Consider the following 22493-nt stretch of genomic DNA (forward strand, 5'->3'; position numbering starts at 1 on the left):
CTCTGGGCCCACTCCAACCTTGCTATGCCCCTGAGGATATGGATTGGAAGGTACTCCGGGCCCCTGATCATCTTGGTTGCCCTCTTCTGCACCTTTTCCATTTCTACAATGTCCTTCTTAAGATATGGTTACCAGAACTGTATGCAGTACTCTAAATGTGGCCACACCATAGATTTGTATAAGGGTATTATAATACTGGCATTTTTCTTTTCAGTCCCCTTCCTAATGATCCCTGGTATAGAGTTGCCCTTTTTCACAGCTGTTGCGCACTGAGTTGATACTTTGAACAAGCTGTCCACCACAACCCCAAGATTTATCTTCTGGTCAGTCACTGACAGCTCAGACCCCATTAGTGTATCTGTGGAGTTGGTGGTTTTTTGTTTTGTTTTGCCCCAATATGCATCACTTCACACTTGCTTACATTGAACCACATTTGCCCTCTCCCCCAATCTGGAGAGGACCTTTCAGAGCTCCTCACAATCTGTTGTGGATTTCATTACCCTAAATAGTTGTGTCATCTGCACATTTGTCCACTTCGCTGCTCACCCCAAGCTTACCTCTTCCACTGAGCTACAACCTCATATCTAGGTTTTTGCACTGCAGCTGTGCCACAAAGTGCTGGATGATCCATGATTTGAACAGATGCATGGGTAATCCTTGGGCACAGATGCATACATCCACGCTCACGGTCCATGACTGTACTTTAAGACTCACCGGTCAAAAGAAAGCGCCTTCGGCCTAATCACAACAACTTGATTGGGGGGCGCGGAGGGGGACTTTCTGCTGAAAAACTGTTATTTTTTCAAGTTCACAAGATCTACGGATCCAGCGCAAAACAGACTGTACATCCAGCGCTGAACAATATTTAGTTTGGCAGCAGGAAGTAAACTATCCATCAAGTCTTTGACGGCAAGGAAGGCGGTTTCCCTGTGATCTGTGCTTCTTGTGTGCGTACAGTCCGTGAACACGGAGGTGAGCTGTGATTGGATGGTGTGTCTCGGTGCGAAGGATCTCCAGGCTCCACGAGGATCCATGCGTTGGATGGACGGTTTTGTGCCACGGAGATGTAACCACGAAGAAGCGCTTGATTCTTGACCGGGCCGGTGTAGTCCCTGGCCACGGATGGGTTGGTTCTGTGGCTTGGTGGGTTTTGTTTTGCAGCCTGTCCGCAGACAAATAAATAATACCAATACAGGAGAGTCCCTGTTGTAGGTGCTGTTAGATCCGACCAAGGACTTTTATCAGGAGGCCAGAGAGGGTGGAGAAATGTGAATGAAGCGCCCGGGAGCACTCTCGAGTGTGTTTGGGTGTCTGCTCAGTTCCAAGCTCTTCCCCGGCGATTTTCCTCCCTCCCGCGGCCTCTCAGACAGCGATGCAATTTTGGAGAACAGCCACGCCACAGTGGAGGGCGGGGACAGGGGCTGGGCCCCAGCAAGCCTCTCCTTTGTCCGCCTTGGGGTTGGCTGATGCAACGTGGCCACGCTTGCAAAGACTGAGCGCTGTCGCCTGCTCTTCAGGTGTCCGGGCGGGAATCGAGCGCACCGGGGCGCAAAAAAGCCAGGTAGGATTGTGCTGGTTGGTGCTGGGGTGGGTGAAGTTGCCCCCTAGCAGGAGACGGCGGTGGTGGGACTGGCGGAACAAGCAAGGCGCAGGGCTGTAGCTGGGAAGCGGATCAAGAGCTATCCGGGATTGAAAAGCGGGGGCGGCAGGGGCGAATCAACTCTCTAGCGAGGAGGGCTGAATGCTGATTTGGGGCAGGGGGTTCCCGATTCGAAGGAGAAACTGACAAGAGTGCCACATTGCAGCTCATTCCAGCCATGTGCTTTGAATCGCTGCATAAAAACATGCAGACATTCGATCGGTGAAGCGCTCTCTCTTTCACACACACACACACACACACACACACACGGAATACGCTTCCCCTATTGGGGTTCTACTACCTGTCATAGAGCTGTCAAAAGCGGCCAGTCAGCGCCGTAAATAGAAAGACTTAAATAAATAAGGAACTGCCAGGAAAGAAGGTGGCAAGACAGTCATGAGTAGATGTGGCCAGAAGGCGTAGCGATGGAGGAAGGAAGAAGAGGTTCCCAGGGCTCGAAGGGAAAACCAGGGTAGGAATTATAGATGGGTCTGTGTTTAACGTGACCTAGGACTCGTGGACTTGGGCCCGAAACATGAGACGTAATAATTAGGGCTGCGGGGATTTCATTGCTTCATTGGATTAATCAATTGAATTCCTTCTGATGCCCCTGCATACTGAGCAAAGAGGCACCTTTTAAAGTGAAAGGTGGACTCTTACAGTTAGCAGTGCGGGAGCAACTGGCCCTGTCCCCCTAACACAGCACCCCTCCGGTTGCTGCTGCTGGTGTCTGTTTTATGTTCCTTTTTAGATTGTGAGCGCTTTTGGGTTAGGAGGGCATCTTGTTTGTTGATTGTTTGTTTTTCTATGTAAACCAATTTGGGTACCTTGCTGAAAAGCAGTATATAAATATTAACTGTAGTAGTAGTTGTACCAGAAGGTCCCCTCCCCAATCATTTGGTGGGTGGCAGATTTTTAAATACATTTACTGTATTAACAACTGCAGGTGGTAAGCAGTGTCTGAGAAGAGGCCTTCCCCCTTCTCTTGCACATAAAAGGGAATCTCTCTTCTGCCTGTTATCATTCATGTATTCATCAGTCCAAAAACTTAGAAACAATATTTTGGGGTTTCGTTTCATTTCAGCACTATCTTTTTTACTCGTATGTAAATTTTAATCACTGGATTAATCAGCTAAAACGCCTGTGATGAATCAGTTTAAGACAACAGTCTTAAGACCGGGGAGACCCGAGTTCAAATCCCTATTCAGCCATGAGACTTGCTGGGTGACTCTGGGCCAGTCACTTCTCTCTCAGCCTAACCTACTTCACAGGGTTGTTGTGAGGAGAAACCTAAGTATGTAGTACACCGCTCTGGGTTCCTTGGAGGAAGAGCGGGATATAAAATGTAAATAAATAAATAAATAAAGTGGGACGTTCTTCCGAATAAACATGATTCTTCTTATTCCATTAATTAGGCAAGATCTTAGCAATAATATAAAGACAGAGATTTCCTTTAGTGTGTAATGCCTGCCCTTCATGATGGGTGATCACAGCCATCTGCCACGCAGCTAAGGCCGACTTCCTGGTCAGAAGGAATAACTCCCAAGAAGGCTCAAAATAGCACACGTGTATGTGCAAAATAGAGAATTTTTATGTTATGTGAGGGGTTCCCAACCTTCGGCCTCCAGATGTTGTTGGACTACAACTCCCATCATCCCCAGCCACAGTGGCCTTTGGGATGATCGGCATTGTAATCCAACAACATTTGCAGACCCAAGACTGACTGTATCTTTATTTTGATCACTGGCCAGAAGCAAAACCATAAACAAAGGCAAATACCAATCAACCAGCAATATTGAGAACAAAATAATATTTGCAGCAGATTAAAACCCACTCCCATTTCATTCTATATCTATTCTAGTAAAACATGCATCTTCTGTCGGACTTTGCTCGCTATTAAGCAGAATGTAGCAACATTTAAAGAGATCATGTCATTCAAATCCGCTAAAAGATAATTTACATAGAGGTTATCTGACCATCCTGGAACGTCTTTTAAAAATGGCAACAAATAATGGTCCCAAATATCTTTGTAAAAATTACAGTATAACAATATGTGTGCTATTGTTTCAATACTTCCTGATTTGCATGGGCATTGACATTCGGCATATGGGATCTTCTTGAATCTCCCTTCAAGCATACCTTCAAGATCTTCTTGAATCACCCTTCAAACACAAGAATACTTCACGATATTTTGTGACAGTAATTGTACCAAGATACCTAGCCGGCTTGGTGACAGAGGCCTGATTTGCTAAAGCAACTGATCTACTTATATGGCTCATATTTATTTGTTTGTTTGTTTGTTTAGTTATCATATTTCTGTACTGCCTGATATAGAAATCTTTAGGTGGTGTACAAAGTTAAACACATAGCAAATGTAAAACCATATAAAAACAATGAAAATTCACAAAACAAGTAAAAACAATCTCAGAAAATACAAACCTATTAAATAACTTAAAATTTCATCTAAAAGCCTGGGGAAACAGGTACGACTTGAGAGTCTCCCTAAAAGCAAACAGAGAAGGAGAGGCTCTTATTTCAACAGGGAGCATATTCCAGAGCCCTGGAGCAGCCACAGAGAAGGCCCAGTCCTGGGTCACCACCAAACAAGCCAGTGGCAACTATAACCAGACCTTTCTAGATTATCTTAATAGGTGACAGGCTTCACTGCAAAGAAGGGACTCTCTTAAGTACCCTGTTTGGCATTCCATATCACACACATGCTGCCTGATCATTAATTGGGCTTTTGTATACCCCATTGATGCAATAAAATCTGAAGAAAAAACCATAGAAATGAAGATTGACACATGACTTGTGTGGTAGTGTGGTTGGGTTTTTATGAATGGGAGGCCCAGGAATTACATGAACATGTGAAGAGGAGGTATCAGTTCTTCTGTGGGGGTCAAATGAGATGTTGTTAAAAGCAGTCACTGTGAGCTTGATTTGCTTCTGGGCTGCTCTGTTGAGGAGTCTGATCCAGGTGCTAGGGAGCCCTGGGGCCTAGTAATTGAACCATGCCACCTACGCAAGGATATTCAGAGGCAGAGTTACTTAACCTTTAAAAATCTTTTATTTGCCCTTAGGAGCCCTGTTTCTGTTCTGGTACTTGTAAAGGCAATGAAGAGAGGCCCGTTTACCTCCCCCTCCACAATACTCATCACTAAGTCCAGTAATTTTATCAAGTATCCCTTGTCTGGCTCCCAAATTTGGGGGGCTGGCTCCTAGATCCAAAAGAAAACATGTCAAGGCCTGGTTTAACCCTTCCTGCAAATATCATTTCCTGATGGGACTCTCCTTTGTTCTGAAGCGACTATTCCTTGGCCACGGAGGGCAAAAAAATGGGGTGCTTATCTTTATTCCTTCCCCCGCCCTCTTCATGGGTAGCAGCAGCTTGAGAGAGGGCCTTAAGAGCCTCTTGAGTTTGGCTTAAGAGCCTCTTGAGTTTGTGTGAATATGTGTAATTTAGAGAGACTGGGCTGTGTGTGTGTGTGGGTGTGAGAGCAGGGAGGGAGAAAGTTCCTACAATCCACTAGTATTTAAACACCAGTGCCATTGTGTGGTATGTGGTTAGGGGTGGAGTAGCTCCAGTTTGCAGGCAGCGGTGGGAGTGCCCGTGATGGGAACAAGAAAACAGGGGAAACATTTCCATGGCGCAAAGGAGAACATGGCCTGGGGGCCTTGGATTGGAGGGCCGTAGTGACAGCTGGGGAAGAGGCAGCATTTTCCCACAGAGGTGTATACCACAAGAAGCCAATAGGAAGTTTCCTGCAGTATGTACCCATGTTGGCCTTGTGATCTGAAGAACCAGAAGTTATGTTTTTAGCAGATGAAATACAGGTACCTCCTAAAGCAGTAGGCTTTGTTGTTGTTCAAGCGGGGGCCACTTTGGCAACAAACAAACAAAACAAATACCACCCTTCAATATGAAAGCCATTTCCCACTGAGCTGAGCTCTGCACAGTACTGCACTTTTGTCAGGCCTGGGAGGATCTTTAAGAAAGACAGAGCCCCCTCTGAAGAGCTCTGTGCGGGAAGCGCTGGTAAGGGCTACACTTCCCAGCACTCCATTCATGCCTCCCAAGATGGCGGAGGGGTACAAGAGGACTCCATTACCTTTAAATATGCTCCCCGGCGGCACTGGGCAAAGCACAGCACAGTGAGAATGGTGCTGGGGGGCTGTACAGCTTTGGCCAAAGCTTCACACAGGCCTAATAAACCATTAGGCAGGAGGGGGCGCACTTAGGGTTGATGAGGCCCCCATTGGCCCCAAGGCCTCACAGTGAAGGATACTGTCCTAAAGACTTAACAGACTGAGCAGCCCTGAGCACACTTTGCAGTATGATTGGTTTTTATTAGGGCTGCAACGTGTAGATCAGGGATTCTCAGCGTTGGGTCCCCAGATGTGATTGGACTTCAACTCCCATAATCCCCAGCCCCAGGGTTGGAGATTATGGGAGTTGAAGTCCAATAACATCTGGGGACCCAACGTTGAGAATCCCTGTCTAGCTGTCTGTCTAGCTGCTATCTACACTGAGTACAGGCAGCCTCTCCAGGGTTTCAGGCAGGAATCTCTCCCAACTCTTCCTAGAGATGCTGGTCTTGTGGTAGCAAGCATGCACTGTCCCCTTAGCTAAGCAGAGTCCGCCCTGGTTGCATGTGAATGGGAGACTACATGTGAGCACTGTAAGGTATTATTCCCCTGGGGCCGCTCATCTGAGGTTCTTGGTATCTCCAAGATAGGGCTGGGAGAGACTCCTGCCTGCAATCTTAGAGAAGTCACTGCCAGTCTGTGTGGACAATACTGAGCTAGATGGACCTATGTCTGACTCAGTATATGGTAGCTTCCTATGTTCCCATTGAACCGAGGACCTCCTGCTTACAAAGCAGGTACCCTTTCACTAAACTGCAGTCTTTTCTGCCTGTCTAACCTATGTAACCTCCAAGGTGCAGCAGCCTCTGGTGGTGGCAGGAGCAATGGCCACTGTCAGCTGCTAAAACATAATTAGCAGCAACCATGATTTGTGCAGTCCTACTGGTCTTGTGGTAAGGTTAGGTAAAGTGTCAAGTTGATTCCGACTCCTGGTGTGTACAGCCCTGTGGTTTTCTTTGGTAGAATACAGGAGGGGTTTACTATTGCCTCCTCCCGTGCATGAGATGTTGCCTTTCAGCATCTTCCTATATCGCTGCTGCCCGGTATAGTACCAGTGCAGACTCAAACCAGCAACCTTCTGCTTGTTAGTCAAGCATTTCCCTGCTGCGCCACTTAAGGTGACGGTCTTGTGGTAGCAAGCATGAATTATCCCCTTTGTTTGTTTGTTTGTTTGTTTGTTAAATTTATATACCGCCTTTCATTAAAACAATCCCAAGGCGGTTTACAACAAAATTTAAAAATGTGAGCACTGTAAGATATTCCCCTTAGGGGGTGGGGCTGCACTGGGAAGCGCATCTAGGCTCCAAGTTCCCTCCCTGGCATCTCCAAGATCGGGCTGAGTGCCTGCAACCTTGGAGAAGCTGCTACCAGTCTGTGTAGACAATACTGAGCTAGATGGACCAGTAGTCTGACTCAGTATGTGGTAGCTGCCTAGGTTCCTAAGATCCTGGTTTGTTGTTCCGGCTTGCCAGCCAGCCATAAACTGTGGCTCATAAATACAGATATTGCGCCAAACCACAACAAAATTTCCTTAACTCTTGACAAGATGTCTGAATTGAACCTCTATGTGTGTGTGTGTGTGTGTGTGTGTGTGTGCGTGTGCATCTGTGCTAATGTATTTAGCTATCGCATGTTATCCTCACAACGAATCTGCAAAGTAAGTTAAGCTTGCAACTTTAGCTTGCAAAGGAGCTGAACTTGGTTGCAGTCATTTAATTGCGTGGATCCAGCAAGCTCAACTCTTGGACAGCGTGCAGCAGCAACCCAAGCTGAGGCATGCGACATGCCTGCGCACAGAAGTAAACCCCATGAACTTCAGTGGGATTTACTTGCAGGCATCAAATTGTAGTCGCTGTTGCCAAAGGCAACATTTCAGAAACTTTGTGGAGGGTAAAACTGATCAGAGCATAGGCACCGTCCAGACACTGAATTTAAAGAGGAGGAGAAGGAAGGTCAGCTTTAAAATCAGGTAGTGCCCCTATTCTAAGTGGGAGGGCCAGTTGGCAGTCCAGCAATCTCCTGTGGTTTCATTACGTGTTCCTGCAGCTTGCTTTTTAAGGAGCTGCTCAAGGCCACCTTTAAAGTGACAGCTGTTTGTGGGCTGCATTGGAACAAAATGCTGGGGGTGGGGGAGGCAGAGCAGCAGCGTTAGGAATCTGGCTCCAGAGCCTGTAAGAGGGTAAGTTTCCCACTGACCCTGGCAGGGTTGGGTCGTAAGCAATGCAAAGGGCAAGCCTCCGTAGGTGGCAGTGCATTTCCAGGTGGTGTGCCAGGGAGCACTAGTGTGGCTTGCGAAAACCACGGCTGTGCTGCGAGAAATTGACGTGTGCTGTGAGGCAAGAAAAGGCTCCTGTCGGCATCACTCCTCTGATCTGCCTTCTAGGAAGGTCGGTGGTTCTCTTGAATGATCTGAGCAGATGTATTGGAATCCCCCGGCTGACATTCAGGCCAGGACACTGCACTAGAGTTGGAGACCCTGCTAGCTGAGCACTGCGCGGGAGGAGGCCATGCTCGACCCGCTCCTGTATTCTACTAAAGACAACCGCAGGGCTCTGTGGGCGCCAGGAGTCGACACCAACTCCACTGATGGCACACTTTACCTTTCGCTGAGCAAAGGGACGGCTTTCAAAGTGCCCGTTCTCTTCTGCTTAGCAAAGGGAGAGCCAAACCCAGCACGGCATCCCTCCAGTGGCTGTGGCTGGTGTTTACCTTGTGTTAGATTTGTGAGCTCTTTGGGGACAGGGGACCAGTGTTCCCTAAGACGTGTGCATTCACACCTTTTTTTGATGTCTGCTCAGTTGATTTTAGATCCCGCTCAGGCTGAATCGGGAAGGCCCACTCTGACTGCATGTGCGTGCGCACACTGCTTTGACACTGCTGCCCAGAACCAAATTCATTCCACATGCAGATAAGCAAAATTAGATAAAATTAGATAAGCAAAATTAGAGAGGACACTGGGACTATCTTTATTTCCCCGCGTTGGCCACTTTGAGAACTTCGGAAAGCGGTATATCAGTTTGTAGCGGTGGTAGCGCAAACATGTTGCACTCATGCAAGGATGTTGCGCTAGCTAGTTCTGCGAAGTCGGGAGCTTGCGCTCCAGACTAGTGTTGTGCTGATGCAACAAGGTGCACTTGATGGTGCAAGTGGTGGTGCACCTCCTTTTGTGAAACCTTTTCTTCAGTCCATGTCTGTTGCAGGAAATGATGCAAAGTGATTCACTGTCCTTGTTGTGCAAGCACAACACTTGCACAAGCAGACTGAGAGACTGGGCAACTCTGAGGATCTGCTCAGCTACAAGATCTTCTTGCATGTGTGCATCTTTGATTATTGTACTGCCACAGCATGGTCCCTGTTGTTAAGTAGTTCAGTCCAGTTTATTGTGATCTTTGATCAAATACACAATCCAGATCAAATAAAAGAAACCTTGAGGGTAGATATCAACATAAACATATACACATGTAGAATCTGTTACATAGAAGATTGAAACGGTTAGAGAATGTGACCTGTTACATCTCTGCATTAGTTACTGTTCTGGACATTTATATATTTGTTCGTCCCATACTGTTGATCCTCACAACAACCCTGTGAGGTAGGTTAGGCTGAGAGATAGTGACTGGTCTAGGGTCACCCAGTGAGTTTTGGGATTTGAACCTGGCTGAGACTGGATTTGAACCTAGGCCTCTCTGGTCCTTGTCCAACACCCTAACCACTTTACTACACAGGCTCGTAACTGCATATTGTTCTGCTGTATTACAATGTAAAGTTGACCTCTTGCCAGTATGACCTTAGTACAGTATGACCTTAGTACAGTATGACCTTAGTACAACATAACCTATAACTCACATTAGGTCAGTGAAAACTAGATTCTTGATAGGAATCTCAGAATTCTGAAGGAAGAAATGTGGAGTAGGAGTTAATGGTTTTGCCCCATCCTGTTGCAAGGTTGCCCCAGAATGAAGCTTATGCATTTTATGGCCTATGGGTCAAAAGATAAGGGTTGTGCTTTCTTTTTTTCTTTTTTTTTAAATGGCCCATGAAGCATACTGCTGGGGAACTTGAAAAACTGACATGTGATATTGCATTTATTTTGTAAACTGCCATGAGACAGAAGTGGTATATAAATGTAATAAATAAATAAGAACCCAGGAAGTTGCCTTATACTGAGTCAGACCACTGGCCCACCAAGTTCAGTATTGTCTACATATACAGACTGGCAGTGGCTTCTCCATGGTTTCAGGCAGGAGTTTATCTCAGCCCTCCCTGGAGATGATTCAGTTAGACCCTGTGAAGTCGGTGGGATGCAATTTGCCTGTTTAATAGCAAACGTTTGGTGGGGTAGCCGGAAGATCATTTTGCATAAGACCTCATTGGCCAACTGAACAACTCTGGTGAAGCTTCTGCAGTTCCTGTTTTCAGAAGCAGTGAGGGCCACCCAATGTAAACAGAGGGGCTTAAAGCAGAAAGTGGACTGGAAGTGGCCGTTTTAAGCCCCAGAACAGACACTGGTTCACATAGGCTCAAATATGGATCACCGTCACTGTGCCCTCTAAGGCGTGTGCACATGTGTGCGCTCACACGTTTTTGGATGTCCTCTCAGTTCAGTTTAGATCCCGCTCAGGCTGAGTCAGGAAGACCCCACGCTGAATGCAAGTGCACACACACTGCCTTGATACTGACGCCCAGAACAAAACTCATTCTGCACAGAGATGAAAAAAATTAGAGGGACCACTGATCACCATTGCATTTTTCTTCCTCAGGAAGCTAAATCCTTGTTTGTACTTTGATGTTGTTTTGTCTGACAAAATGCAGTTCCAGAAGCGACAAACTAAAGAAGAAAACTGGCAGAGGAGGAGTATAAAAGAGAGATTGAGAGAGGATGAAAATCAATGATATATATTTTTTAAATCCACAATTCTATATTTATTTGTTTGTTTTTAAGTTTCAATCCTAATGTGTTTCTCTTTCGAAAGTAACCTGGTCTGAAATGAAATTGGAATTTAACACAAACCAATAATTTCTCAAAACTGAATTGATGACTCTCTTAAGAGTTTATGAAAGACTGCTTTTCTTTGTAAAGAAAGCACTGTAGGGAAGACATTTCCATTAAGTCGTCGGACAGCACAATATATTTATTGTGGGTTAATACTGGGGGCCACAGGTGTTGTGCACTGACCCATGTTGTTGACCTTTTACTCCTCTTCTGCCTAACTCTCTGATCTTTGTAATTTGCTCAGAGCCAGAGCTCACATTAGAAACACAGAGCTCACATTAGAAAGATGACTCTACCTAGTGATAAAAAAAACATGGATGTTTATGCTCCCTCTCATGGAAAACACCAATCTGCCTAGAAGGAATCACGCTGCATACATCTAAGCTACGTTTTTGTCTGACAAGGTAAAAACAGCTTGGAAGCGTGCACAATTCTTAGCCAAATAAAATAAACAAAAAAGTGTATAATTTTAGCAAGAAGAAGAAGAAGGAACCAAGGGCAAAGGTTTAAGAGCTGCTATTCCCATGTCCTACAAACTGGTTTTCTGCTTTTAGTTTGCATTTTTTGAAAAGAGGAACGTCGGGGATGCACGCCTGAGTGTCATGTATCATTTGGCACCAAGAAGATACCGGTTAGTATTGCACAAGCTGGTGCATGGTGTGACCGCTTTGTAGCAGCAGCCCAAGCAGTCCTTGTGCACAAGATCAGAGTACCTTTCCATGGAGTTATGTACTTTATTATTTATACCACGCTACCAATCTATGCGGCACATTATAGAGCTATATAAGCCACTCTGAAAAGTCCCTGCTCTCAAAGAGCTTACAATCTACATTTGTGGATTGCAAGCTCCTTGCAAACTAGGACCAGTTGACTGCTCTCAGTCTAAAGTTATTGATTGAAACCGTTTCCTGCTTTTTGTGGGGAAACAGCAGAGGGAAGGAAGGAGAGACAAGAGTAAAGAATGTGGACAAATGCTGTTAAATGTATTTGAGGCTTGGTGATAGTTGGATAAAATGGATAAGCCACAGGGCACATGAAAAAAGAAGCAGCAGATTTTGAAGAAGGGGAGAGAGGTGGCACCTCTCTAAAGTGTGCACACTTTACAAGAACCAGGTGCTGTGACTGTGTTGTTTCCACAAAACAAGTGATTTGAAGTGGGCTTGGGAACTGTGGTCTGGGCTACCTGCAGTTTGGAGTCATCTTTGAATAGGCAAACCAGAGTTAAGACTTTCACTCCATCTTCAGAAGCTGCTGTACCACAGAGATGGGAGTGAACTGATGATCAAGAAGCCAAGTGGGGAAAGGACACACAATGAAAGAAAAGAACCTGTTCTAAACCACAGTGTGCCTGTTGTGCACTTATTTATTTATATATTTACACTTGGACAAACACATGAGAAGCCTCTGCTACCCATAAGTACATGGAACCTTCATTGGCACATGTGAAATCTGCCTGAAACCCTGAAGAGGCCCTGCCAGGGAGAGCAGACAAATCAGAGCTAGATCAACCAATGGTCTGATTTAGTAGAAGGCAGCTTCTAGGGATATACCTTTTGACCACTGGACTGCCGAGAATAGAGTGGCCATCCCTGCTTTAAAAACTTAGATCCAGTCCAGAGCTATAATTGAACAAAATGGGGACAAATGTCCCTGGGCACTTGAGGAGGGGCGGGGGCAGTAGCTGGCTTGGCTTCTTGGCTTCAAAGGAGATAAGTCATCTCCCGGAGGGGAGGAGTGTCAAGCAGCATCCTTCCCTCCCTCTTTCTCCTCCTCCTCCTGGCTGGCTGTCTAGTGCTCAGGTTCAGCTCGCCCCTGCCTCAGCCTCACAGGAAGGAGAGGGCGGCAAGGGGCAGGACCCATCTCCACTTCTTGTTGCAGGACCCACTCCGGCCCTGCTACACCCCTGCTTTGATATGCCATTCAAGGGAATTCAGTCTTCTGATTGGTATATACACTGACAACATTATATATCAAAGAGGCATGTAGATCTACCCTGGCGGTTTTGTACTGGGTACCAAATAATGGCCAACAGCCTACTTAACACTGCGCTCATGCAAGGCCGTTGTGGCATGTCTAATACAGGTGAAACTCAGAAAATTAGAATATCGTGCAAAAGTCCATTAATTTCAGTAATGCAAATTAAAAGGTGAAACTGATATATGAGCCAGACGCATTACATGCAAAGCGAGATAAGTCAAGCCTTGATTTGTTATAATTGTGATGATCATGGCGTACAGCTCATGAAAACCCCAAATCCACAATCCCAGAAAATTAGAATATTACATGGAACCAAGAAGACAAGGATTGTAGAATAGAACAATATCGGACCTCTGAAAAGTATAAGCATGCATATGTATTCAGTACTTGGTTTGGGCCCCTTTTGCAGCAATTACTGCCTCAATGCGGCGTGGCATGGATGCTATCAGCCTGTGGCACTGATGAGGTATTATGGAAGACCAGGATGCTTCATTAGCGGCCTTCAGCTCTTCTGCATTGTTTGGTCTCATGTCTCTCATCCTTCTCTCGGCAATGCCCCATAGATTCTCTATGGGGTCAGGTCAGGCGAGTTTGCTGGCCAATCAAGCACAGTACACTGTATACTTTTCAGAGGTCCGATATTGTTCTATTCTACAATCCTTGTCTTCTTGGTTCCATGTAATATTCTAATTTTCTGGGATTGTGGATTTGGGGTTTTCATGAGCTGTATGCCATGATCATCACAATTATAACAAATTAAGGCTTGACTTATCTCGCTTTGCATGTAATGTGTCTGTCTCATATATCAGTTTCACCTTTTAATTTGCATTACTGAAGTTAATGGACTTTTGCACGATATTCTAATTTTCCGAGTTTCACCTGTATGTTTTGCAGGGGAACTTTTGAGTTTCCCGAAAATTGTCGTGGTTTCGCACAGCTAAGCAGTCTCCTTGCCTTAGTGCAGCTTTGTGTGTTGGGCAAGCATAGTGTTGGTCAGGATGTCGGGCCATGTGGACGATCTTCTGCAAAAGCCCACAGACACGCACACGGAGGCTTGTGTTGTATTCGATCGTAACATATTTCCAGAACCATGGCCTGCGTTGTCTGCAGACGTTCAGATACGAATGCCTTCCTTGGCTGGCAGGTGACAAAGCCAGATAAATCGACCTCAGAGCCATTGCGAAGAGAAGCCTGGCACTGCCTGATAGGCAGGCACAAGCTGTGCCGTGCCAGCGCTGCCCTCTTCCTGAACCCTTCCCTTCCCCCCCCCGAACTGGCCCCCGTCCTTTCCTTTCATATCTGACCTTGGCTGCCTTTGTTCCAGGAGACCAGGCTGGCATCGGAGCCTCATTGTAGGCAATACTGAGCGTTTGGCATTGGCGCTGGAAACAGGGGAGAGCAGAGAACAAACGATCGCCCCTGACACAAAGCTAGGCATGGTTGTTGGCAGTGCCTTTGGTTCTCCCACTGGAGCAGGCATGGCCTTCTCCCACTGGCCTTTTGCAGGGGCATGGGCCAGGGACACTAGGAGGTTATGCAGATAAGCACAAAAGAGCAGGGGCAGGGGGGTTATTCTCCAGGTCTGTGGCTCTGCAGTTGGTCCCTGCATTAAGCCCAGCATGGTGAATGGCCAAGCCAGGCAGTGACTAGAGGGAGAGGAAATGGATGATACAGGGGGGAACATGTTAGCCACTTCCAGAGGGAGAGCGGTGTGGCAGCAAAAACAACAGAGAGCCCTGTGGCAAAAGCAATGAAGAGTTTTGTGGCCTCTTAAAGTCTAACAAAGTTATTGTAGCATGAGCTACAGTGGGGGATGGGCCATGTAGAAGGTCCCACATTCAGTGCCTGGCAGCATCTCCAGATAGGGCTGGGAAAGACTCTTGCCTAGAACCATGGAGCGCTGCTGCCAGTCAGTGCAGACAATACTGGAATAGATGGACCAATGTTATAAAGAGGCTTCCTATGTAACCTTGGGGATGGGACCATAGCTTAGTAGCTGTATGCCAAAAGTCCCTGGTTCAATCCCTGGTATCTCTAGGAAGGACAAAGAAAGGCCCTTGCTTGGAGAGCTGCAAGCAGTCAGTGGCCTGGTTCACACTGTCATAAGAACCTGAGCTGGTAAACCCACATTTTAATGAGTATGTTAACTCACAAAAATCCCTCCATCCCAGGTTGCTCAGATCAGGGTAACCCAGCTTCTCTTCCCTGCTCTTGGGAGGGGAGGAGAGTTCTCCCATCTTGCTTTTCTGGTGGTAATATGAACCCACCACCTATATTTTCTGTCTAGCTACCAGCACCCAACAGGCCTGGAAACAATAGAGAGCTGTGGCTAGAGGGGCTGCGAACCATGAATGTGGCACTCCACACATCTGCAAAGCACACTTTATGATCCTGTAACTGGATCACCTTCAGCAGGGTGGGGTCCACCTCCTGTTCCTTTGTAGCCCGTCAGAGGGCAGCTGCTGATGTGATGAGACTTTCCAATCTACTGGCAGTGCAAAGCATGCTGGGAAGCCATGGAGGCCTCGGAGGACTGTTGGCTTCCTATTTCAACAACAGACACCAAGTCTGGCTTGTGTGTTTCCTGGGTTTGCTGACACAAACGGAGGTTCTGCTTTGAGTGCCACTACTGGGATAGCAACTCTCTGGCCCGCCAACCCACCCCCAAATGGTTGTATGAACAGCCCTAGTGTAGATGATACTGAGCTTGAGTGACCAATGGTCTGTCACAGGAGAAGGCAGCTTCATGTATAAGGATTGGAGATAGAGAGCGAATCTAGGAATGGGATTGTAGGGAGTAGGCTGCAGTTTGAGGGTCTGTGAGTAAAAATGTGAGTATAGAGAGCTGGGATAGAAGTGAGAAGGCTCTTGACTAGGGTTAGAGGGAGTTTGACTAGGAAGAGCCATAATGGCTGGGGAGAGGTGGGGGGGATGGGGATGGGTCAAAGTGGGTCAGGCTAGCATCTCAACAATAGCGGTGCTGCAATGCCTTTTGCTTGGGGATGATGGGAGTTGTGGTCCACAACATCCTCTGGGAATCCTTGTTACACTAGTGCTCAACCTTGGGTCCCTGGATGTTGTTGGACTAAAAACCCTGTCCTGCCCAGCCACAATAGCGATTGTGGCTCCCTCCCATCCAGGGACCCAAATTTAAGAATTTCTGCTGCATTCTGATCCCCAGGGGCAGGAGATCTGGAAATCTTGACTATTGTGTGTGAATCAATGCATAGTTCCCAGCCTTGAGCAAACAGGTTTGTTCAAAGAAATACAAACAGAACATTTAAAACGACGCCACAGAAATTGCAGTTCATCTCTGTGAAGTGCATTTATGTCAATCTGAATAATTTCAGGGACCAAAATTAGATCCAGAAGGATACAACAATTGGACATAACCTTGAGTCCCCTTACAGTGAAGCTGGGGGAGATGCCCAAACAGGTGTTTGAAAAACGCTCTTGTGTCAGGATATTTTTGGCTCTAGAAAACTGCTGCTGCCTCTTTGTGGTCATAAACGCTGCTTTCTAACTTTCTGGAGAACCGACCAGAGGCAGCTGCAGCTCCTAACCAGGTAAAGGTCTTGCATTTTTATCTGGCTTTTCAGACAAAAATGGTCTCCCAAAGCAGCTCACAGCAACCCTGTGGGTGGGCGTTCTACATAAATTAAACTAGGATTTAAGCCCCGCCCTCAAGTTTACAAACCAAAATGCTAGATCCACAAGCGGGGGAAGTAGAGAAAGATGATTAATCTGACAATTTAATATTTGTATTGTTTTAACTGTTTAATAGTTTTTGTATTTTTAAAACATTTTGTAAACCCGTTTGAGACTGTAAAGAGGCAAGCTTTTAACAGACATTTATATGCCATTTGGTCAGACCTATCCCCTCGATACAAGGGTGGTTCACACGATCGTTAATTGGGTAGGACAAGTGTCCTACCCTGCTTCGGGAGCTGTGTATGCTCCCAATTTACTGTTGTCTTCCAGCAAAAACCTAGGTAGGAGGAGTGGGGAGTGGTTGCCTGTGAGATGGTAGCTGGGTGGGACATCTTTTCCTGCTACCTCCTTAAAATGTTGGGTATAAGCTGGGTGGGGTGGTGCCATCCCATCCAGCTCCTGTCTCACAGATTATCATTCCCCCACTCCTTCTGCTTAAGTTTTTACTAGCACACAACTGAATATTGGGAGCATGCACAGTTCCCAAAGCTGGACAGGTAGCTTGGCCTACACAGTTAGCAATTATGTGAATGGTGTCTTTGCTGGGATGAAGTTGGTGCAGCCACCCAGAAACAGAAAGACACGCAATGCAAAATAAATGTTTTATTCAGAGATCCCAACATGTTTTGAGCTGCAGCTCTTAATTTAAAAATCAGTAAGAAATAAAGACCTAGGCTGACATCTGGAATAACAATGTGCAGGTGCTATATGAGAAGCACTAGTGCTGCTGCTGAGCTTCCAACGAATGCACACTGTGGGGGGCAAATTTCAACAGCTTCCCACAGAAGCATTCAGTGCCAGCCGAAAAAATGGCCCTGAGGGCTATGTAACCTTCAGGGACATGTTTTCAAGTGGCACAGAGTGCTTCCACAGAAAGGGGAGGTCCTCGAATTTCCCCTCTGCACTGTGCGTGATTGCCGATGCTGTCTTTGTTTATTTTCTCTTTTAAAATTTTGCGTTTATTTAGTACATGTATATACTGCCGGTTATTAAACCTCATGGCAGTTTACAAGATTATTAACTCTCAAGACTTCAGTCAAAACCATCATCAGCACTGACACTTCTCATGTAGAGCCCATGATTTGCTGGTCCGGATGTCAGCCACAGAAATTAAAATTATATGATGACACAAAATAAACACTCTTTGGAAACGATGAAGACAATAACCACAAAATGACATAATCCAAATATAAAGTAAAAGAAACAAGCAATTTCAAACAATAGAAACAACACGAAAAACATACCCAAAACAGAACACGTTTTAAAAGTATAATAAACCTTATAAAAGAATTATTATTATTATTATTATTATTATACATTTTATATCCCGTTCTTCCTCCAAGGAGCCCAGAGCGGTGTACTACATACTTAAGTTTCTCCTCACAACAACCTTGTGAAGTAGGTTAGGCTGAGAGAGAAGTGACTGGCCCAGAGTCACCCAGCAAGTCTCATTGCTGAAGGGGGATTTGAACTCGGGTCTCCCCAGTCCTAGTCCAGCACTCTAACCACTAGAGTGCTGCTCCCATAGCCACATTTTTAGGCGGGCTCCAGAGGCGGGCTTGTTGCCATGCCACCGCCAGGAGCCGAGCAGCTCCTGGCCGTTCTCACATGCAAGCAAAACTGACCTGGGCTTCCTTAGCCTGTGAGAACAGCCTCATTGAGTGTAAAAAAAAAAAAAAAAAAAAGTGAAGCTTTTTAAACATGTTAATGGCAAAACCTTCTTGCAGATGCCAGAGTGGCCTTCTCTTTGCTTGCACAGCCCTAACTGACACTTGGCACCTATTTCTTTATGACAGGGAGGGAGGAAACCATTTTCCTGCAGCTTTTTGTCTCTAGCCAAAGGTTGGAAGCAGCCTGGTCTTTTGCTTGCTATGGTTTTCTTCCTGGCGGCTGGAGGTAGGCAGGGCACGCAGTTCAGTGCTTCTCCCTCCTCTGGCTGGTGGTAGCGTGACCTTTCCCTTGCTGCCGCAGTACATATAGCATACACATATAGAGACTTGCAGGCTACTTTTATTCAGGGTGCATTCACACAACCACAAGGATCCTGGCTAAAAAGTGAATCAAGATTGGGAAGCCCATGGGAGCTCATTGTGTGAATGCAGAACTTCAGGGCAATCCTGGTCAAACTGCTCTGATTAATTGGAGGCATCAGATCAGAATTGCCCTGAAATTCTGCATCCGCACAATCAGCCCCCCTGGGCTACTAATCCTGATTAACTTTTTAACCAGGGTCTTTGTGACAGTGTGAACGCAGCCTCAGTAGATGTTAGTTCTTCAATGAAGAAAGAACATTAGTAAGAGGCTTGTTGTTCATTACTACAGAGCACTAAAATTTTTGTTATTCACACAGTAGGCTCGTTCAAATGATCAAGAATAAGGTAGGAGGAGCCTCCTACCTTAGATAAGGAGCTGTGTGCGCTCCCGATATTTGGTTGTCAGTTAAGAACAAGGTCAGAGGCGCCATCCATGGCCGTGTGCTAAGCAGCAGCTCTGCTGACCTCTCACCCAGCTGCTGCTTACCGCTTGATCATGGGCCCTCTGGCCTTGTTTTTAACTGACAGACGGTCAAATATCAGGAGCACACACAGCTCCTTATCTGGGGTAGGAGGCTTCTCCTACCCTAGTCTTGATTGTGTGAACGACCCTGCTATGATGAACAGCAGTATACAAATAGAAAGTGCACTGCTGTGCCTGTACCAACATAAAATGTGAGTAACTGTACCTGTGTACAGATACGAGTGTTCAACGTAATGTTTAAATAGGTCTTGTGAATATGGGCTGTACAAACTACAGTTGCCCCATTCAGATGTAACTGCAAACCATGGTTTGCTCAGTCAGGAAAGGGGAGGGAATCCGAGCATGCAAGGGGAGGAGGGAGTGGTTGAGCTCAAGCATCTTCTATGGCTTGGAGGATATGAAATGTTATTTCTAAACCAACCCAATACCACACTATACCACCTTCTTCTGCCTTCTGCTCATGTGTTCTTCTTGGAACTGTTTTTCTCTTTCCAGGCTCGAATCCTTTTGCTTTGCAGAGGAGTCAGCAAGTGTGGGTGTATGTGTGCGATTCATTACACAGACAGTTATTTTGGACATTCTGTGCTCCTGCATACACATGTGTGACTGTAAGCGAGTGCAGAAGTATCAAAATGTGCTTGAATGCTGTAAGGTGGCTGTGACTGAACATTGGTGCATACGGCGGAAGGCTTCACTGCACGCAATTGAGATCACCTGTCTGTATTAGTAGCTTGTTAGTGTGAGTGTGCAGCTGGGCTTGTATAAACTGACTTAGTGATGTGTACATGGTGTGCTCACGTTTAAGTGTGTAAACGTGTGGATTTGTGACTATGCAACAGTGTGAGTGTGGAATCACACAGGCGTAAAGGCAGAAGTTGTGTGTGTGCATCCTTGAACCAGTTGGCCAGGTACCTGATACACACGGGTGCCCTCACTGGAAGAAGTAACTATTGCATTTGCTAATGTGCAAGAAGTGTATACACTTGCTTGTGTAAACAGTGTGCTTTCAGCCTTTCGAACTCTTTTGTTCACAAAACTGTGTGCTCGGGCAGGCAACTGTATCAGGAGCATATTTGTGTGTGCATGCGTGTGCAAGGCTAGGATATAAATGTGTGAGTGTGCAAGGGCGAAAGTACTTGACTGTGTGCACCGTTTGTGAGTGTGCTGCATCTCCATTCCACCAATGGAGAAGTCCAAAGCTGACCTAGAATCTGGAGCAACCCCGGAAAACGAATCCAACCAGGAGCTGTTTCCTGATGAACCTGACACCCGGCCTGCTTGGGGATCCAAGGCCCAGTATATCCTGGCCCAGGTTGGCTTTTCTGTTGGACTTGGCAATGTCTGGCGGTTCCCCTACCTTTGCCACCAAAATGGGGGAGGTGAGTAGATATGGGCAGCCCTGCTGAGTTTGGGACTCGGGCAAGGTTGCCACTTTTTTTACACTGTCAGGGCTCTTTTGCCTTTGATTTAAAAAAAAAATCTTATCCCTTCTTGCTGACAGGAAGTGGCTACCTACAAGCCTGCTTTGTTGCTAATGTTATTCTTTACGATACAGTCCATTCTTACCTTCTAGCTTGTTCACAAGACCATGAACTGGGTAGGACAACTGTCCTACCCAGTTTCGGGTCCTACCCAGTTTGGGAAATTGTGCCCACTCCTGATTTTTAGTCGTATGTAAGTGAAAAACGAAGAGGGGAGTGTGATTGTCGGCTAAGTACGAGCTGGGTAGGATGGTTTTTCCTTCTTCTTGATTCATAAGTTGGGGATGGAATCTGTGTAAGGCATGCTCATCCTACCCAGGTGGGGCTTGGCAGATGAGCAAGCTCCGCCTCCAGCCTTGTCTTTCACTTGCACACAGTCGGAAATCGAGAGCAGGCCCTGCTCCCAAAACTGGGTAGGACACTTGTCCTACCCAGTTAATGGCTGCGTGATGGCTGAATTCCTAGGATTAATATCATGGCTTAATAGCTAAGATTGGAGCACTTGGCCACTATCAGCCTCAAGAATGTGGGAAAGGAAGTAGCCCTCTGTGCTGCAAACAGGAACAGTGCCAGGGGATGGCTTGGTTGGACCCAAGGGCCTAAAGATCCATCCGGCAAGTCCCTAGAGAACATCTGCTGCTGCTGCCGCCGCCACCCAATAAGCATCCTCATTGTGCCCCTACTTACTGGGTGATAGAGAGCAGCAGCAGACGTGCTTCTGAGTGGTAGTCTCATTCAGGGCTGGCCTAGGACTACTCATGGGCAACCTATTCTGGATGTCAGCCACTAAATTATCCTTTATAAATAATTTAAATTGCCAGACAAAGGCTTGATTGGATTATTAACATGTCAGACATTGGAAAAGAGATTTAAAAAATAGGCAGTCCACCTAAGATCAGAGGAGAAAGGGCAAAAAGGAAGAGGCAGACTCAGGATTTGGGGAGGAGATCTGGTCTTAGGGTAGTAAGCATGAATTGTCTCCTTTGCTAAGCAGGGCCTGTCCTGGATAGCATTTGGATGGGTGACTGTGTGTGACCGCTGTAAGATGTTCCCTTTAGGGGATGGGGCCATAGCTCAGTGGAAGAGCATCTGCTTGCATGCAGAAGATCTCAGGATCCATCCCTGGCAGCATCTCCACGTAGGGCTGGGGGAGACTCCTGCCTGAAACCTTGGAGAGCTGCTGCCAGTCAGTGTAGATCACGCTGAGCTCGGTGGACGAATGGCCTGACGCATTCCAGTATAAGGCAGCTGCCTATATACTTGTAATGTGTATATAGTGATCCTGTAAACAAGTGTCTTTACAGGACTAAAGGCAGGAGGAAAGCTGGGCTTACTCTACCGTCAAAAAACCCCACCCGCCACGCCTGTTCACAGATCCATCTGCTTTTGCCCTTAATTACTCCCATTTCAGGGGGTCCTGTGGCTTGTGGGACTCAGGGAGACTGGGTCTCTAAATGAATTGTGGGGTAGCTATTGAAACTCTGCCCGGCTGTTTGTCTGGACCTGCACAGGAGCTTTCCTACTGCTGTACCTGCTGCTCCTCCTGGTCATCGGGATCCCACTCTTCTTCCTGGAACTAGCGGCTGGGCAGAGTATCCGCCAGGGCAGCATCGGGGTCTGGAAGTACATCAACCCGCGGCTCGTGGGCATCGGCTTTGCAAGCTGTGTGGTGAGTGGCCTGCAGCAGCAGGGCTTGAATGCGTGTTTACTTGTGCTGTATAAAAGCAGCGGTCGGCAAAATATCAGGGCAATATCAGAATTGGTGGGGTAGCAGGAGATGATATGATTGCTATTTAATTAGTAAGTATTACAAATCAATAATCCAGACACAAGTTTGTACTAAAATAGCTGTGGATAAGAACATAAGGACAGCCCTGCTGGATCAGGCCCAAGGCCCATCTAGTCTAGCATCCTGTTTCACACAGTAGCCCACCAGATGCCGCTGGAAGCCTACAGTCAGGAGCTGAGGGCATGCCCTCTCTCCTGCTGTTCCTCTTCTGTAACTGGTACTCAGAGGCTCTGAGTCTGG

The 22493-nt window shown here is 46.6% G+C and overlaps 2 protein-coding genes across 5 annotated transcripts in view; one reads left to right on the forward strand and one right to left on the reverse strand.

Annotated features, from left to right (window-relative positions):
- Nucleotides 1-731, reverse strand: part of CD37 (CD37 molecule) — a 39714-nt gene extending 38983 nt beyond the window's left edge. Inside the window, exon 1 of the mRNA XM_053260496.1 lies at nt 715-731. The gene's annotated coding sequence lies outside the window, so the exon portion shown is untranslated. The remainder of the gene's footprint in view (nt 1-714) is intronic.
- Nucleotides 732-1303: 572 nt separating this feature from the next.
- SLC6A16 (solute carrier family 6 member 16) overlaps nt 1304-22493 on the forward strand; it is a 42114-nt gene continuing 20924 nt past the window's right edge. The window contains exons 1-3 of one of the 4 annotated variants that reach the window (XM_053260488.1): nt 1304-1561; nt 19479-20362; nt 21976-22133. In XM_053260488.1, the coding sequence (XP_053116463.1) occupies nt 20167-20362; nt 21976-22133 (354 nt within the window). In that variant the 5' untranslated portion in view covers nt 1304-1561; nt 19479-20166. Of the gene's footprint in view, nt 1562-1968; nt 2112-8149; nt 8173-11351; nt 11410-19478; nt 20363-21975; nt 22134-22493 lie in introns of those variants that run through there. The other 3 variants (XM_053260489.1, XM_053260492.1, XM_053260491.1) reach the window with 3 other exon arrangements.

This window comes from Hemicordylus capensis, chromosome 6 (genome assembly GCF_027244095.1).
Source record: "Hemicordylus capensis ecotype Gifberg chromosome 6, rHemCap1.1.pri, whole genome shotgun sequence".
Classification (NCBI taxonomy): domain Eukaryota; kingdom Metazoa; phylum Chordata; class Lepidosauria; order Squamata; family Cordylidae; genus Hemicordylus; species Hemicordylus capensis.